Below are 19,481 nucleotides of genomic sequence, written 5' to 3'. Positions count from 1 at the left end.
TCAAAAACCTACTAATGCAAACCAGGCGCCTTAAGATTCTCCCCCTTCCTGGAACAAGGACTTAACAAGATACACTGTAGATCTGTCTCCACCTCTTTTGGTGTTGATATAACTGTAAGGTTTTAGATATCCAGTGTAAGTGTCTACCGCACTCCACAAAACTACTCTGACAAAATACAGCCGTTGGTGTATTGACTTTGCAAGTCACATTTTTGTTCAAGTCTCTGGCTTGAATAGTGTCACAGCTCGTTCAAAGAAACGGAGGTTACGAGAGGGTAGATTGTCAATTAGAAATTATTGTGCAGCTGTTTGGGTTGGCAGGCTGGCGAAGAGCAGTGAAGGAGGAGGACGAGTGCGAAAGTCATGTTTTTATTGTAGAATTTCCATTTGGATAACTATCTGATATCGTGATCACCATACATGCCTAATTAAAGTCAGCAAAATAAACACAGTGTGACTATGGAACGGTGTTGTTGAAAGAAAATGGATGAGGTGTGTGAAATACCTTGAAGTTGATGAAAATGGAAACTCTTAGTTTGGCTGCCTCCTCGCCCGTCCAACACACCCATGTGCCGCACGCTCGGTGAGACTCATAAAGTACGTGCGGAGCAACTCTTTCCCTCACGTAAGGTCGTTTTTGACACACACACACACGCTTTTACACATTAGACTTTGGGAATGAGATTTCACAGTTGCCTCAGGAGTGAGATTTAGAGTTCAGTTGCTGAAGAGAGCAACATAAAATGGTCCACCCCCGCACTTTCTCCCCAGGCCCGCTGGCTGGGGTTGATCAAACCCTCTTACTCACTGTCTGTTGGACTTCCTTTGAGTCCAGAGCAACATTTTGTAATGAGAGTAAACAGTCCTCTCTTCATGTAGTCGATGAAACAGTTAAGAGTATAGCAGACAAAGTGTGACCTCATAAGAGTGCCACAGCTGGGAAATTAGCCTTGTGCAAGTCACTGCGGCTCACACCGGGGAATCTCGCCAGCTTCATGTCCCTCTTTCTTTTCAGCCTTTTGTTTTGTTCTCCCATCTCTTCCTCCTGCTCGTCCCTCGTTCCTCCTCTTCCCTCCTGCTGGTATTTCATCTTTGCATTTCATAAAACCACTGCCTGGTGTGTCTTTGTTGTCAGTCTGGTATAACAAGCGGATTTCTAGGCAAATAAATAGCTTGAAGCGAGTGTCAGTGAGCATCAAAAGTTTTTGGACCGAGGGGCTGTCGGAGTTTAAAATCATGGCACAGACCACTAAGCTGTTTGGAGAGATGTGCCGCGGGACAGCAGAGTGCCGAGATGCTCTGCTGGTTGAGATGATAACTGTGCACCACAGAAGAGCTTGGAGTGGATTTGAGTTGAGAGATTCCTTTGAACCCTTTGCAAGTTCATCCCTGATCCCGCTTCCATCGCTCCTTCCCAGGAGCTGTGGCTGTGTAAATAATGCCAGGCGTGATGTGTAAGTGCCAGTGTACTCAGATCTCAGGCCAGGCGTAATTCATTTCATTTGCTCTATAGCACTGAAGCGTCTTGTATTTCGCTGCTCTGACACAGGGAAAATATGGAAAGTGAAGACTGTCGAGATGAAATATGTAGTTGCCATTAAATGATGAGATGTTGAAATAACTAGGACGGTGCGGCTGCCATGAAAACATTTATACACCAATGTTTGTGTTTCTCATTAGCATCTTAAATTAGTTCATCATGCTTCATCCCAGGATGTAAGTGTAGTCTTGATACTTACTTGTGTTGCTCTTTCATAACCGTGCATATGTTAGTACTAGCCCGAGGTGTAATGGGGCTTTAGCTGCTGGTTAGCACTCGAGTTGTTAACAAGAACTCAGTTATGAGCGTTGAGTTCTCGTGGGTATGGTTCAGTCCATGCTGTTCCCTAAGTCAATCTCTTAACTCTGCCCTTTTAAACCCCCACCCCCCTACAGTCTTGTCACACACACACACACACTCACACGCACACAATCCAGCTGAATCAACAGCTGCCACATCGCGGTGCGGGCCAGGAAACATGCCTCTGCCATGTTGATCGCTGCAGTGCTATATTGTAGCGTACACATCCAGACGTACACACACGGTCACGTGTGTTGAACACATGTGCTGTCTTTCAGGACATTGCCTTAATGATGTCCTGTTTGATTTTGATTTTGATTTACAGCTCTGCGCACATCCACAGCTGCAAACCTCTAAAGACCTATCCTGTCAAGACCGTGCCATGAAACCGATCAGAACCTTTTAGCCATTTATGCATTTACTCGTTTCAGAAAGGGTGGGGTGGCACAGAAGAAAGGATGAAAGGCTAAATGTATAGGTAACTTAATTTGAGCAAATATCTCGACCCATTTGAGAGGTATTTGCTAGCCCCTCCATAAAAATAAACGCCATCCACCCTTTAAAATGGTGTGTGGTCTGTCAGAAATCAGTCCCATCTGCACGTCGCTGCCAAGAACAGCAACGCTGGACAGGAAACAGGTCTCTCAGAACAAGGCCCTTCTTAGAGAAAAAGTTGATGAGGCATAGGTCATAAAGTTTGATCATTTTGGGAAAGTATAATTGGAGTTCATTTTGATGTGTTGCTTTTTGTCATTTTTATCGTAAGCTTTTACTTTACTGGGTTTTCTCCACTGCATGTGTCTACATAGTTGCTAAAAAAGGACTAGAAATGACATTTCCATTGTAACTTCCCACTTTTTAATGACATATATGGAACTCGTCTGCCATTCGCCCCCACATTGCCACAGTAATTTCAACTACCTCTGAGAGGTTGCGGCAGTGTTATATTTCTTTAACGTGTGGATTTTCTCAAGGAGGCGTTCAATTTAAAACCAGAGACATCTGTCATTGTCGCAGGAGACCAAGCCAAAACATGGGAAAAGTGGAGGCAAAAGTAAAGGAATTTCTTCTTATCACTGGGAACATAATGTCCTTTTTAATGTTGTTGTGATCCATCCAGCTGTCGGAGTGAGCTTGTGACTTCAGTTGATGGAGAAAACGTTTGCATTTAGCCACAGGGTTTTTGTGATTTATTATCCTTTAACCAGATGACGGTGGGAGGGTGTCATGTTGTAGATTAGTCACTTGTGCCTCCAGCTAGTAGAAAACCCAGTAACGCAGAACTCATCATATTTCGGTTTCAGGCTAAAATTTCATAGCGTGTAAAACCATTGTAGGTGAATAGACTGATAATATTATTGAGGCACTTGTGATTATATCACAGACTGGGAGGGATGGGAAGGACATTAATGAGGATCATTAACATGCTGGGTGCTAAAGCTGGAACTGTTTTCAGCTTAGTCACCTTAAATGATACAGAGGAAGAAATCCTTACAAAAACAGTTGAGCGAGATAATCTGAAAAGAATTCTCCTTTATTTTCCTTGCACAAAATGATACTTGCGTTCCCTTTATTGCTGTGATTCACACAATAGAAACTGAGTAAACACAGAGCCACAAGCAGGAGACATGGTGAGAATTACTGTAAGGGTGTTTTTTCTTTTGCTTGATCATATTGATAATACTCAAAGATATTTAACTTGGGCCGAGAAAGAGAAGAAAGAATGCAACAAAACTTTAACTGCTGTACAAATGTGTTTTGCAATGGTTTGGTTGGCTTACAACAATCCGTTTTATTAGCTTTTCTGAGGATTGCAGAATCCTGTTTTTCTTAAGAATGGACAAACTCCACTTTTTTTTAAGGAAGCATTCTTGATTTTCTGCTGTGACTCTAAAAAAAAAAAACACCTTGCAGCTTGCTTTTGATGAATCAAATGGTGCTAAAGAAAAGTTCACACTGATTTGGTTTGCTAGTAGCAGAATAGTGGCACAAGCACCTCCATGATGTTGTTCGTCTAGGCTGTCCATTTTTATGTGATTATAGGATGTTGTAGGAAATCAGTGAGGCTTGAAAGGGCTTCCACTCAACCATCATGGACTCTGAGTATATAGCTGCAAAGTAAAGAGAGGCATGCATCAGGCCTTTCCAAGCTGTCTCTCTCTGTTTTACAGGTATGTGGGACTGGCACTGGATAAGCTGTCAGAATATGTTGTAAAGGATGCCAAACAGACCATGTTACTTCCAGGAGAGCATATGGAGGAATTTAAGCACTTCCCTTTTGGATTTGTGCAGCAGTTCCCATATGAGGAGTACAGGTTGTAGTTGTTATTATTTGGCAGGGAAAAATAGCAGATATATTTTGAGAGGCTTGTGGGGAAAAAAAAGCTATTTAAGGCTATGGATGTCTGTGCTAATGAGAGTAACAGCATATCTTCTTTGGGAGTGCTGATGGAATGGAATATTAAGTACTGCTCATCTAAAGTGGTCGACTGCTGCTTGATCACACGGCTGAAGCTTTACAAACTTCATATCTTCTCCACCCCTAAAACACAAATCCCTGTAAAGTATTAAAACAAACAAAAAGGACCTTTTTTGTGAAAACAAGGCAGCGCACATCAAGGACAGATCCATTAGGAGAGGGCACGTCAGCTTCTCAGTTTTTGGAAGTTTTGACAGTTTTTCCCCTTGTTCTTTTTTTTTTTTTCCACTAACATCAACAACTCGTCATTGCAGGCAGCTCTCATGGGGCTTGTTTGTAGATTTGTACCCAGGAAGCCAAGCAAGGTGAGCTTCCTCATGGTTGGAAAGAGGAGCAGGGGGTTGGGTAATAGATTTCCCCGGATTAGATCGCTGACAGCATCTTGACCAGCTCCTGACTTTTTCTATTTTTTGTGCTGCCAACAGTTTTTACATCGTTGCATATGCTCGTGGTTTACGATGACGAGACTTGTCAAAGGCCTCTCACGTAGATTATTGTTGGCATTTTTCACGTGTACCAAAGCCAAGTGTACTCAATGGTTTTTCTTTTTTTGTTTTGGTTTTGTTTGGTGGTGTTAGGGTGGGGGGATTTGGTAGTTGAGCAGAAACAAAGCAATGTCTGAAAACATTATATAAGCTTATAGCATCAAACATGTTGAAACTGGCTCCTTTGACGTCTCTGGGTTTCATTACTTTTCACCCTACTTTTTATCGTGCAAGACTTTTATTTGTAACTGCTGGATACTAATATCTAGTTTCATGTGTTCTCTAAAGTCGAGAATATGAATATTTGCCAGTACAGCAGAAGCAGTAGTGAAGAGTTGTCCACACTTCAAGCCAAGCCAGAGTCACGTTAGGACACAGAAACAGGTCCTATATAACACTGACTGCAGCCCTATGTATGCTGGGTTTTTGTGACGAATACTGGTACTAAAGTAGGAAATAATTATAATTAACATATATATGTATAGGCTGATCGCTTGTTCTTCTGCCAACCACTGCGAAATAATCCGATTTTTGGAGTTCAGTGTGCTGCTTTTAAACTATATAACCATTGTTGTCATGATTGAAGATTCAACACTGTATTTTGTTTTTGTGTGTCAACACACGGTATCTGCCAATCCTGATTTTTTTTGTTGTTGTGATGATCTAATGTCTCCTTCACTCTGTTCCAGATCATGGATGAGACCCAAACGCAGATAGCCTGGCCGTCCAAACTAAAAATCGGAGCCAAGTCCAAAAAAGGTGATTGATTCTTTCTTTTTCTTTTTTTAATCCCAATGTCAGATTGCGCTCAAAAAGGATCCACTTACTGCTTCCAACACATTTACCTTGTGCAACTCTAGTGTCTGGTTTATGACGGGCCTTGCCATGCATCAAATGCATACATTTTCTTGACTTTCCTCAATGCATTCTTGAAATGCCTTTTGCTTTTTATCTTCCAGAATTGAAAAGCTTGCAAGTAATTTCTAAGATGTATAGCAACAAAACTAACGGCTAAACTAAACCTGATGTGTGAATCTCAAGTAACAACATAGTTGTGTTAGCCTTCCACCTAACAATAGGTTAATGATTGGTTTTAACCAGAAATGTGTCCTCGGGAATGTAATTGGACTCAGACGGACAAGTGGGAAGTATTTCAAGGTTGCACCAGCATTGATTATTAAAAAGTAGAAGTTTGAAAAGATGAAAGCCGGTAACTTTATCTGCACAAAGGAATTTGTGATTTTTTTTTGCTGATGGGAATTGCTTGTATTGAAGCTCGCTCATTTATTGGCCGAGTTGTTCTAGCACTCTGTTACCAATAAAACATTATCACGGTTATTTAAAGCTCTTCCGGGAGGGGGTGAGGCGGGGTTTGAGGGTTAGGTGTAGCTTTGCCCATTTTGTTGTCCTCAGGAGAATTGCCGGTGCGCGTCTTCAAGCCAGATGTGGAATCCTATGACATTATGTAACTTCCTCGCTCTGTACAGACAACAGTTGACAAGGTTACATCAGAATCTGTAACATTCTTCCCTCTACATACTTCATCCAACTGTCAACCCTGGCAATCCATTCACACACAACCATCCATTCATCCAGATTATAAATTCATTCACAAAACCACCTGGGAATGATGTTCTGTATACAAATGTATGTACAATTCTGAGCCGTGACTTGTAGCCTGTCGGGTTGTTCCTCTCGTGTTGCGTAAACCGAGAGGAGCAGAAAGGGAAGAATGTTGGCTGATCACTTACAGTTATCTTATGAGCGAATGCATTTGTGGGAAGAAGAGACATGTGGAACTGACCATCTGTTTTAACAACCTGGCTCATGGGAGGGGAAGAGAAAGGGCACGATGGCTATATGGAGAATATTGTACTTCTGCTCTGCTCTTAAAACAGCTGATGAAGTAGTATAAGTTGTTGCAGCGTAACAGAACAGAGTTATCCTAAAATTTAAAATCATGCTCTTTAACGGTGTTAAGTTTGACCTTTTTTTTTTTTTTCTGGAATTTTGCGTGAGTGTTGTCTTTCATGTGAAGTCTGGAATAGGTTACACTCTGCAGGATAGCGGCAGATGTGAGGGGGATTTGTATGTTTGTACCCTCTCCCCATACAAAGCCACACTCTATTGCATGTATCACCTGCAGCTAGCTGTCCCTGCCACCTGCAGAAGTGTGATAAGGCCAGTTGTTAGCCTCTGGGGCAAGCCATCATCAACACACAGTTGGTCATTTAATACAGCGAGGCGCCATATCACTCACACTCGAGACAGGTCTGCAACTTCATCACTGTGCGACAGAATAGTCAATACTGTGAGATGGTCTTTGTTTGTGAAGTATGCATTTATTCCTAAAACTCTTGATTTTAAGATGTGTTATATATTAAATATCTTTATACTTCTCCTACTTGTCCGTCTCAACATTTCCGCAGATGTTTTGAATGAAAAACGCCGAGCCAAATGGACTTAATTCCCTTCATTTGTGTGGTATTTTCGAATGTAGTCCTCAGCTGGAAAAATGCTTTAGCTTTGCCAGCACGGAGCTCTGGGTCAAAAGGTTTCTTCTCTGTTAAGTGGAACTGGGTAAAATCTGTGTGACTGAAAACATTCACTTTTTTTTTGCAGCTGCATGTCTACTCTTGTTTTTGTTTGCTTTTCCAGCTGTTGTGTGTGCCAAATTAAGACTTAAGGTGTTCATTTTTTATTCCACAATCAATCATCGAAAAAGCATACAGCACACTCCGTTTAAAACGCAAAAAAAAGAAATGCGGGGGTGTTCTACATCACGACTGCAACACTCGTTTAGGCTGGCTAATGTTTGCCAGATGTGCAGTGCAGGTCAGTCACTGGAAGAGCCATACTCCCTCTAATGGTCACAGTGGGTGCCACAGGAGGAAGTGGATAGATTTCTATTGTTCACAGCAACAGCTGTATGATGGTAAATGTTCCTGGAACCAGCACTGAGACGGTGATAGGTCTTTAACCGCTCTTTCCCTTTTTGTTTTTTCTTTGTATTGTTTTCCTGTCTCAGACTGCAGCTTGGTTTTTGTTTAGTTTGTCCCGCTCAAACCTTCTCAGAGCTGTTGTTACTCTCCCATGAGACCCAGCATCTCTTGTAGTGTGTGTGTGTGTGTGTGTGTGTGTGTGTGTGTGTGTGTGTGTGTGTGTGTGTGTGTGTGCTGAGGTTGCCTGACCCTGTGACACGGCTGCATTCGATCATCCCCAGAGCTGAACCTCCTCAAAACTGAATTTCATTCTAGCCATCATTTGTTCTGTTGCTCTTTAAAGGAGACTGAGATCATGTGCTCCCCTTGAATTTTGTAGCTCCGTTGAGAGCGTCTTGCTTTGGCTTTTGTGAGTTATTCATCATATAAAACATTCTGGAAATCTGAAACGTCCCATCTCATCACAAAGAAATGTTGGGACCATTGTTTTTAAGGTGTTCTCATTTCTACACTGTACTTTGAAAGTCTAAACGTGCATCCGTGGTGTTTGCCGAGATCCCAACGACTTTGTAAGCGTAAATCTGCTTCAGTGAGTCGTGTCTGAAGCCTAAACTCTAGATCTGAGATGCTGTAAGTGTGTGTATGGGGAGGGGTATTCCTGGAAGGGGGCTTAGCCAACTTCCTGCTGCTCTGTACAGTTAACGCAGGGACGACGGACCATGGTGTGTGTAGTACATTGCGTGTGTGCATTTGAATTTTGTGTGTGTTCATGCATTTTTACATTTGTGTTCTCCAGGGGTCCGGCGTGGGGCAGAGCCAGATGTAGGCTTACCCAACGCTGCACCGGTCACAAGCATTAGCTCTGAATGGTTTTGGTATGCAGTGTTTGGTTATTTTAACTGAAGTATTTAGAGGCTGAGGAGTTCTCTGGCAGCGCAGTTTACTTAAGCTATTAGGACCTTTACACAAGAATTTTAGGATGTCACAGTGTGTGTTGCAGGGTGGGAAGAGCACACATGGACACGCTGAATCATATGCAACGAAGTCTCTGAGAAAGACGCTGAAAAATGTGTATTTGTAACTAGTGAAGTTCAGGGAATTAGGTTATATGCATCACATGACTGTTTTCTATTGAGGATAAATTGCAGCGGAACAATTGTCTTCGGCTCGTAGTGTTCCTGTAGGCTTTACTGACTGGTGGATTGCCTGAATATAATTCCACAGAGCTGCACCCCTCCCCCTCCCCGCACGGCGTGGTTGCTTTCCGACTTAAATGAGACTCTGCAGTTATCAAAGCAGCAATTACTGTTGCCGAGCTTTTCTCTGACTCGCTCTAATTTGTTGACACACCCACACTGCTGTGTCATGTTTGGTTAAATGGATTTAAATTGTCACTCGCATTGTATATCTTCCCTTTTATCAGCAATGACACACTCGACCATAATTAGCATGCGCGAACATTAAACTTGCTCTTTCTCTCCCACGTTTAATGTCTCCCTTTCTCTCTTCTTTCTCCCTCGTCATTCCCTGCAGATCCCCACATCAAGGTGTGCGGGAAAAGAGAAAATGTGAGGGAAGCCAAAGACAGAATTATGTCCGTCCTCGACACGAAGGTACAGTAAACCTCTTTTATCGCAGTGAAGATGGGACTTTTTGTGCGTGTGTGTGTGTGTGTGTGTGTGTGTGTGTGTGTGTGTGTGTGTGTGTGTGTGTGTGTGTGAGTGTGATTCTCTCCCCGTCTCCTCTCTCTCGCCCTTCGCTGGTGTTCAGTTGGACCGAATGTATTTCACCTCAGCTCGCCCATTGGTCCAAGTGACAGATTGCACACTGCAGTGTAGTACAAACTTGGCAATAATCTCGCCAGATACTCGCAAACCGAGTCGTGTGTGTGTGCAGGCTTTCATTGCCATGGCAACACAAGAAATAAGGTACCTGGGGGACTGCGCTGTAGCACCCCCTGGGGGCAGGCAATCATCCATACACTTTGAACAGCCCACGCAGTACAGTGCAACACATGATTGGTTAGTTTATAGCGTCTTATATGTCTTTGTCACGAGAAGGCAGATATAGGTATTTAATGTGATTCATTTCTTTTAATGTACTGCGTATCGTGTTGCTTATTGCCTTATTTTCCAAAAATGATTGCAGCATGTGGAAGTGTTTAAAAGAGGGGAAATGGACGTTTTGGATCTTGGGACTATTAAGATGGAGTAAAGAGGACTCTGGTCTTTCTTTTATTATCAGAGGAAACCAGTGGAGATGCACAATTTTCCTGGCCGATAAGTGCTCCTGAACAAAGGGTTTCTGGACAAATAAAATCCAACTGAAAATGAATTACAGTATATCCCACTTTATCTAACAAGTACACCATCTACTATACTGTACTGCGTGCATCTAAATAAAATAAAGCATAATATTAGACTGGTGACTAGAGCTGCAACGATTAGTCGATAGACAAAAGTAATTGCAAACTAGTTTGATAAACGATAAATCGTTAAAATAATTTTTCATGGTAAAAATGTTAGAAAATGCTGTTTTTTTGCCTCAAATATGGAAATGTTCTGCTTTTATCTGTTTTATATCATATTAAACTAAATATATTTGGGTTTTGGACTGACTAAACAAGACATTTGAAGACATAAACTAGGGCTTTGTGATAAAGGGATGGAGTATTGTGACTATTTATACACCAAACTGTTAATTTGAATGAAAATAATCGTAAATCTCAGCCCTATTGGTGGCCGACCGATCGATGCTTCTCCAGGAACCAGAGAGTGCTATTTATCTTGATCTTGTTTGTTTATACACTTTAAAATGTCAGTCACAGATATGACGGTGATATATTGAGAAGCTCTCGGTGGTGATATAGGATACACCATCATGCCTCAGGGACACTATTGACTGCAATCATTTTGACAGTGCAACTTGAATGCAGCACATTAAATTGACTTTATAAAGGTAAATGTTTAGTCAGACATTATCACTTTTTGTCATTTGTATCTTTGTTATTAAGTGCCTTTTTTAAATTCACATGTAATACCATGCACCTTTTTTTCTTAGTACCATGCTGCACTCACTGAGCTATTACAAGTGTTATCAATCATCATTTCACAGCAGCCCTCTCTTCTCTGCTCATTAGAGTAACAGGGTAACTCTGAAGATGGACGTCTCCCACACAGAGCACTCCCACGTTATCGGCAAAGGTGGCAACAACATCAAGAGGGTGATGGAGGAGACGGGGTGCCACATCCATTTCCCAGACTCTAACAGGAACAACCAGGCGGAGAAAAGCAACCAGGTTTGTGGGGCTACGACATAGATTTACACCGAGCCGTCTCACTGAGCCATGAGAGATGGATGGATGGAGCGAGTAAGCTTCTTTTTTCTTTTTCTTTTTTGCTGGCCGATCAAAGAGTTTGCTTTAATCTCTTGAACCACAACATTGCACGATAGATGTTTTTAAGTGCAAGTGTATTGAATCCTGCTGCCTTGAGTGTTTACTATCGTCACTTGTCCATGATTGATTTCCTTCAGTAGTAGCTTAAGTTGTAACTTGTTTTTTTGATTTGTGCACGCATCCCTCCAGCCCATTCATTAACTGTGACAGGGTCTCGGGCTGGACAGGTTGCAGAGAGTTCGTCCAGCTGGCTGTTTTGATTGGCCGACACAGAGGAAGCCGGTGTGTTTTGGCTGGACTTGCTATAGAAGAGCAGCAGGATCCTGCTGTAATTACCATTAAAGTGTAGTATGAGGATTTCAGCAGAGCACACGTCCAGGCACGTCATTAGCTTTCTCTCTTTGCCAGGTGCTCTACGGTGCAGTGACAAGTTCATTTGTTTTTAAAGGTCTACTTCACTCATTTCCACCTCATCCCTGTGGATTTTGCCAACAGTCAGTATTCTGTATTGCATAGCCTCTTCAAGCCCTCCAGTCTTACTCTGATGATGCAAGCCCGGGCTGATAAGTAGCAAGAGACTTCTTTTAAGGTCTAAGACCCCTTAAGCTGTCTCTCGTTTTCTGGTTTCAAAAGCTTACCGACTGCAGCAGAGCCTTCAAGATACAGAGCAGATGGAGAGCATTTGGAAGTGCAGTGTTGTTAAGCAAATATAGATAACTGTGAAAATCAATGAAGTGGCTACTTTCCTTTCCTTCTCACTGGAGCTGGTGGGATTCAGCATATTGTTCGAGCACACTTCATGTTCACGTAACGGTGATTCCAGAGATGAACCAAACTGACCTGCTTTATGTTTGCTTTAACCATTTCTTTTTTAAGAACGGCTCCCGAGAACAGGTTTTTCTTTGCTCCACCTAAAAAGATTATTTATCACTTTTTAGAAATGTCTTAACTTAATCTGGCCTCCCATCTTGGTGATTCGTGTTCAAATCAACTGTTGCTTCAATCATTTTTCTACTCACAATGTTAGATTCATGGTAACTGTAATGATGTGGTTCAAGAATATAAAACATTAACTATGTGAGATATGTCACAAAGAGGGATTAAGTTTCAGTTGAGAGGAAGCCTTTAAACCTTTGCCGTTTCCATTATGTGTGTTCTAGATGTTCCTTCTACATTTGAAATGAAGTGAAACTGTATGCTGTATTTGTCTTGGCTTGTGTTTGACCTGGCTAACTGATTTACATATGTGACTTTTTATTGTGAACAGGTGTCCATCGCAGGGCAGCCAGGAGGGGTGGAGGCAGCTCGAGTAAAAATAAGGGTAAGTTGGAACACAGCAGCATTTGTCTTAAAGGGATATTCAACCCAAAATTTTTGAATGGATTGACTTCTCATTCAGGAAAAAGTGATTGCTTTTGATTTATAATCCAGGCAGCAGTGACGAAGGGCTGCAGCGTGACAGATTAATTAAAGGAAAACTTCTGATAAAACATCCGTAATTAACACATTTGTGAACTGCTGCAGTTTATGTCTACAACTCCACCCACGCTATTTCCTGTTCCACCTGCTTTTGTCCACTGTTCTCCTGGTACATTTTGGACTGCGGCTTCAGAGTGCCTGTCTCCTGCTCTTGCATTAAACCACTCCATCGTGAGTCTGACTAACTCCCTCCAGCTCATGTGGTAGTCTGAAATCCTGTTGGAGTTTGCTTTATGTGCATCACTCAAAACAGTTACTTCCTCCATAAACAAAACCTCAGACTCAAGATTATTACAGGTCAGATCAGTTCTCTGAAGACAACAAAGTTCTCGCAGGGTTACAGTAGGTAATGTGCACTTCATGCATAGTTTCAGCGCTTCCTCATAGCCTATTCCAAGACCACTTCCCTAGAACAATTGTACAATACGAGCTTGTGCAACAGCTTCTCTGGCAGGTCAATCTCCAGCCAATTTTCTAGCCTCTTCTCCAGTTTCAGTTTCAGCCTGACTGGAAGCCCGGCCTCCAGCCTCAGCTCTGTGGGCGGAGGACCGCTTTGCTCGTGTGAAGTGTTACATCCCTGAACTTTTGCTTTATTTCAACACCGCAGCAGAACGCTACAGTGCACACGTTCCTCCACTATAGACTAACCAAAACTAACAAGGCTTGTGAAAATGAGTGAGTGAAGTGTGTGTGATGGAGATGAAGAGGGAGAGAGGGAACGAAGGTCAGGCTGGATATTTATGCAGTGTGTATTGGCAAATGTCTGCATGTACGCATACCCTTACCTCTCCATTGATGGCTGTTTTCATAAGCAGCAAGCCGCAACCCAGATCATCTACTTCAAAAAAAAAAAAAAGGGTAATCAAACCTAACTGGAGAAGTGTTGTACAAAGAGGTTTATAATATAAGCTGTAGAGAACCGCAAAGATTGTTCTGGCCTCCAAAACACACAGTCAGCGGATGACCAGGGTGGATCAAAAGACCGGTTTCCCTCTGTGTCAACTTGGCTTCTTCTGAACCAGACCTTGATACTCGCCTCATCTCATGATACCCAAATGCCTTCAATGCTGTTCCACAAACACTCAATACTCAGGACTAGACAGTCCTTCCACACAAAGCTTTAATTATGTTTGAGCGACATCACTTAACTTTGAGGCAATTTCCTCAGATGCAGCAGGGAAAAGCACGTAGGAGCGATTTTCTATTCATCCAATTGTTGCACAAAGTCCACTTTAACAGTACTGGCAACTGACTACAAACCATTAATTGTATTTCTTCACAACTACAATATATGCACAGTAATGGGCAGTGGTGGATTGTGGCTAAGAACATTTACTCTAGTAAAATGTTGAGTATTTCCATTGTCTGTTACTTGATACTTTTACTCCACTACGTTTCTTTGACATCATTAGTTACAGTTTTTTTTGCAGATTCAGATAATTAATGCAGAATATAAATCAACTAATGTCTGATACTATTACTAGAATGATTTTGAATGCAGGACTTTGACTTGTAAGAGTATTTCTACACTTTGCTGTTGCTGCTTTAACTTAACTTCTTCCATGACTGGTAATACATAATACCTTGTGCAGAGAAAATAATACGTCAACATTTTGGGAAATACACTTATTTTCTTTTTTTGCAGAGAGTAAGATGAGAAGATTGACATCATGTTTCCGTGAAGGGTATTGATCTTCTCATCTCACTCTCGCCTAGAGATTTAAAAACTTTCCCAAAATATCAAACCCTTCCTTCTTAAATCTGTTTTAAAAAGAGGAATGAGGGGGTTTTTCTAAGGTTGTATTGTGTCTATCAAAGCAAATGCAGGAGGGTCTATTCCAGTTTCTTGACCCCCTACTGTTGAGGTTACCAGTGCATAACAATACACAGTGTGCTGTGTGTTTGGTTCTGGGTGGCCTTTAGACCAAAATCCGCCCCCATCTCTCCTGAAACCACAAGTGGCTGGTCACTGAGGTTGATTAGTGATGAATGTAATGTCCCTTTAACATCCAGACGTACTACAGTGGCCTTGTAAGGTCCACTGTATTTCTGAGGCCCTCTTGGGTGGAGATGCGTTTGAGTCGGTAACAAGTCGGTTGTTGAGGTGATGGATTCTTGGGGGATTTCTCTGAGCTTTCAGAGGTGGAGCTGACGGGCAGGTGACGAAAGGTCTGGCCAGTTGCTTTACCTCGAAGATATTCTTTTCATTTTTCTTCATCTCTCATCCTTATGTCAGGAGAACAGATGCTTTTTAACAGCGCTTTCAGATTGAATACATGTGAAACTCGTATGTGCCAGGTAGACTTTTTGGGGAGAAAAAAAAAGCTGAGTTCAGCGCCACCATATAAAAATCAGTCCATTCTTCATTCAGCGCCTGACTCCTGCTGCTCTGCCTGTCCTCTCTTGCATTTCCCTCAGTGCTGACCTACATTTCTCAAGCCCTCAGAGAGCGAGTGCTGAAACGGGATATAAATGTAAGGCCAAGCGCATATGGGACTGATCAGAGATGCATTTCTTTGGTCAGAGCAATTCATGCTTCTTGCCCTTCACTGGCAGCCAAAACCATAGTGGCGCTCTGCCCAAGAGTCAGTGTTTGGATAACATTATGTGCGTGTGTATTCATTCTCTTCTGTGTGTGTGTGTGTGTGTGTGTGTGTGTGTGTGTGTGTGTGTGTGTGTGTGTGTATATATGTTCAGTTTGTGTGTCTATGGGTGTGTTCCTATGTGATTTCTCCACCATGCATGCATAAAGTATGTGTATGCATGAAGCGAGGCCCTTCCTGTCTGCACGTATTTAGTTTGAATGGCTGCCGTGATACAAAAGGACGAGAGCTGATGTCTCTTGTTGCTCCTGTGGTTTGATACAATGACTTGAAATTAATATATGTGAATGAGCAGACCATAGACCGCTGATGTTTTGCAGACATGTTAAACGATTGTAGCCATAATGTTTAAAGCTGTAGCATTCTGGAACAAAGGGTGTCTCTTACTGCTGGCCCTGCTGACCTTGTTTTCATTAATTTCTCTGGATTTATTTGAGCTGACAGATTAACATACCAAGTTTTGCCACCTTTGCTAAAATAACTCTTGTTATGTCTGTGCGTCAGTTCACATAAGTTTACTCTCTGTAAGGAAATCACTCTTTTACTGTGTTTTCTCAATCAGTCTGAATGACAGCACAATGTGATAAAACAGTGAAAGAAAGCAGTCTAACATGACATGTTTTAGTTTGCTATTTCCTGGCAGCAGTAGTGGCAGCGTAATGATAAGCTATCATAACTGCAGTATTTCAGCGTGGTGGTGTTTTCTCTCTCATTTCACTTTGTTTTCCCCCCTCTCCGTCCGTCCCTCCATGTCGTAGGAACTCCTTCCTCTTGTGCTGTCTTTCGAGCTTCCCGCCATCATGCAATCTGACCCCAGCTCCCCCACCGTGCAGCACATCTCGCAGACCTACAACCTCACAGTCTCCTTCAAGCCCCCCACTCGCCTCTATAGGGCCACCGGCGTGGTTCGAGGCTCACAGAATAACACCAACGCCGTCAAGGTGAGAAGGTTCTTGCAATTTGGTCGTGAATATTGGATAGTTAAGTGAATGATCAGTGCTAAAAACCCAAAGACATTCAAGTAACAAACAGAAAATAAAGAAAAGCAGCAAATCTTCACATTTTAGAAGCTGGTTTGCTTGAAAAGTCAAAATTGTTGTCAATAAATGTTCTGTGAATGGACTCATTGTTTCAACGCTACATTAAATTCCATATAAGATCACAACTTCAGTACTTATTGACCAACTCGGTCACATGATCATGTCATCAGTTCAGTATGAATGCTCTAATCTCTATTTAGGAGAAAACCTTTTGTCTTTTAAATGTTTGCAACAATATAAATTTTGTTTTCATTTGGATTTTCCCTTTTTAAATAGGACTGAAATTATGAGGAGACAAAATCATAAAGGTCATAGGTTCAACCCTCCCAACAGCCAGCGGGTGTCCTGTTAAAGTTGCTTGAATAACGAACCGAACCCCTGACCTGTGCACTCCTGTCACTCATTTCAGTGTAACAATATTTGAGTTAATACCCTCATTCTTCTCCAACCGTTTATATGGCGAGCCACAGACCAAGAGAAGGTTTCCAGAGCTGCACCATGTCGAGGCCCACCAACACTGTCAGCGTTCCTTACTTTTCTCGTTTTAAGTGCCTCATTACTTTCAGCACCACAGGGGCAAGAGAGTGTCGAGAGATGTTTGGTCGCTTGAACTGGACAGCTGCTGGTTCAGCTCTCTGGTAGGAGGGAGACACCGACCCACTACTGTCTACTACAAGTCTCTCTTGAGTTAAATCATTTTATAGATGTTGGAAGTTCTTACTGTGTTTCCACTCTGCGGCTTGTTTATCCATAAACATGCTGTATATTTTATATATTGTATATACACAGATGCACTTCCTAAACTGGCATCTTAGTTGTGGCTTGTTTAAGCCTGCCAAGGATTCTTTTCATCAAGTTGTGCCAAGTCATACCTACTAACTCACTTTTCCACTGCAGAGCCTCTTGTATGGATCCGGAGCTCAGTTCTGATTGCCAGTGAATGCATTTGGCATATATGCATCCCTGCATTTATTTATTCATGTATGCATGTGCACTTTAATGTAGATGTGCATGCCAGTGTGCATTTGTGCACATTTACTGTGTTCTTGTGTAATATGTGCACATGTATGTATACATGCAGAAGCACGGCCCCTGAGTGTGTGTGTGTGTGGTAGGTCTGAAGTGTCAGTAAGGATTGGGAAGCATGCCAGATTAAGGCTCGAGAATTAGAGGAATATGTTTGCTATGTCATGTCGTGTGAGACCCTTGGAGCACCTTCGAGGATTGCCAAAACCGTTGTGGATTGTTGTGTTATGCTGGCCACAGTGTGTGAATTCCCTTTTCACTCTGGAAATGACTTACTTTACTGGGCCAAGTAATGGCTTTCAGAGGCATAGCAGAGAGCGAGGAATGAGAGCGTTCAACGGCAGATGCAGTGGAAAATTCAATAGTTTCCATGGGTTGTATAGAAAACACTGGTGTTCTCTGTGGGAAATGTGCGACATGGCTCCACTGCTCTCCTCGTTAACTGATTTAGTTTATGTGGGCTGGCTATTGCTCAAAATGAAATATCTTTCCAGATGTTTAACATGGTTTTGTCTCGACTGTTTAATATTCTTGTGAGAAGTCAGTTAATTGCTCATTATGTTCTTTGTTTTATTGTTGGAAGAATTCATTTTTACACCCATGGGGCATCTTCGCCTACAATTAGCATGCATCCAAAATGAGATGGCAAACTTTTATTTTATATTCACGCTCACGATTATACTGTACACTGCTCAGACAAAATGAATGTTGTCATTATTGCCAAAGAGATAAGTTGATTAATTGATTAGACAATTTATTTTATATCGAGCACCAATGCCAAACATTTGCTTGTTACAGCTTCTCAAATGTGAGGAGTTGCTGCTTTTCTCTCTGTTGTGTTTGACCCTCGCCCAGTCACTTCTAATCACGTCATGTATTATACATGATATCATACACTATTGAGTATTATAGTGTATTCTTTATATTGTGTATTTTCTACAGCTATATAGTTATGCATGACATAACTTGTCATATTACCTGTTACATTACTTTCTCATCCTTGCTTCCCCAGAGGGGTACAGCTCTGCTGTTGGAGCACTTGGCTGGTAGCCTTGCAAGCGCCATCTCCGTCACCACCCACCTGGACATCGCTCCCCAGCACCACCTCTTCATGAAGGGCCGCAATGGCAGTAACATCAAGCACATCACCCAGAGAACGGGAGCCCAGATCCACTTCCCTGACCCCAACAGCCCCCAGAAGAAATCCACAGTCTACATTCAGGGCACCATTGAATCGGTCTGCCTTGCACGACAGTACCTCATGGTGTGTGTGTGTGTGTGTGTGTGTGTGTGTGTGTGTGTGTGTGTGTGTGTTTTGTTTATTGACATCCGCTGGTTGAAAATAATTACTTAAAGATTTGTTTCTGGGGTTAAGGGATGGCATTGGCAATAGATTCTTTACATATACAGATTCCACATGCCGTGTGGTAGCTATAATGGATGTCATTGTTTCACCAACATCATCATGGTATTTATGAATGATGCGTGGGTTTTGAGATGGGTTTTAAGAAGTAAACCATGATTGCCTTTGAGGGTTTTGTATAGCCTTGGGAGACTTTTACTTGGCTCTGCTCCGGCTGCTGAAACGTCCAGTTGTACAACAATCTGTAGCTGGAAGGTTAGCCTGCGTGATTTTTTAGCCACATACCTGCATGTGAGATGGCCACGCATATTTGCGTCAGATTGTCTTGAGTTCTGGCTGTAAACAGATTATCCCTCTTAGTGTTATTGGTAATGGTTTGGCTTGCATGTGCAGTAGATTTTAGTGGATTTAAATTTCAGACCAGTCTGTAATTCAGAGGTCAGCACATTACTGTTTTTCGGACCTTGAGGCAGCCCGTCACATTTAAATTTCTGTTGGTTAAAAATGCTCTGTGGTCATTCTTGTCTCGTTGCCGCTAACCGCTGAGGCTACCCTTATCTGAATTACTAATTATAATCAGATGTATGTTTCAAAAATGTGTAAAAGGGATGGCTGTTTAATTACTATTGGCTAAAAGCATCTGCTGAGCTGGTGCATATAAGACATCATGTCCGTAAACGGCTTTGGCTTTCTGTTTGGAGATCCATAATGTGGGGCAATAATTCTGCCAGAGCTGCCTTCTCTTTGTCTGCGGTCTCCCATTTGGCCCCAAAGACATTCAGCCAATGCCAAAGTTGTTGTAGTGGCTAAACATGACTTTCTCTGGG

The 19,481-nt window shown here is 42.2% G+C and overlaps 1 protein-coding gene across 2 annotated transcripts in view; it reads left to right on the top strand.

Moving 5' to 3' along the window:
- bicc1a (BicC family RNA binding protein 1a) overlaps window positions 1–19,481 on the top strand; it is a 68,190-nt gene that overhangs the window by 17,116 nt on the left and 31,593 nt on the right. For both annotated transcript variants that reach the window (XR_003833558.1, XM_029450309.1), the window contains exons 3-8: window positions 5,494–5,563; window positions 9,280–9,359; window positions 10,886–11,044; window positions 12,411–12,464; window positions 15,984–16,166; window positions 18,304–18,555. Coding sequence is in view for 1 of the 2 variants with exons in the window: in XM_029450309.1 (XP_029306169.1) it covers window positions 5,494–5,563; window positions 9,280–9,359; window positions 10,886–11,044; window positions 12,411–12,464; window positions 15,984–16,166; window positions 18,304–18,555 (798 nt within the window). In the remaining variant the exon portion in view is untranslated. The remainder of the gene's footprint in view (window positions 1–5,493; window positions 5,564–9,279; window positions 9,360–10,885; window positions 11,045–12,410; window positions 12,465–15,983; window positions 16,167–18,303; window positions 18,556–19,481) is intronic.

This window comes from Cottoperca gobio, chromosome 15, assembly GCF_900634415.1.
Source record: "Cottoperca gobio chromosome 15, fCotGob3.1, whole genome shotgun sequence".
Classification (NCBI taxonomy): Eukaryota; Metazoa; Chordata; class Actinopteri; order Perciformes; family Bovichtidae; genus Cottoperca; species Cottoperca gobio.
The sequence above is the reverse complement of the archived record's forward strand: the minus strand, read 5'-3'. Positions and strand labels throughout refer to the sequence as shown.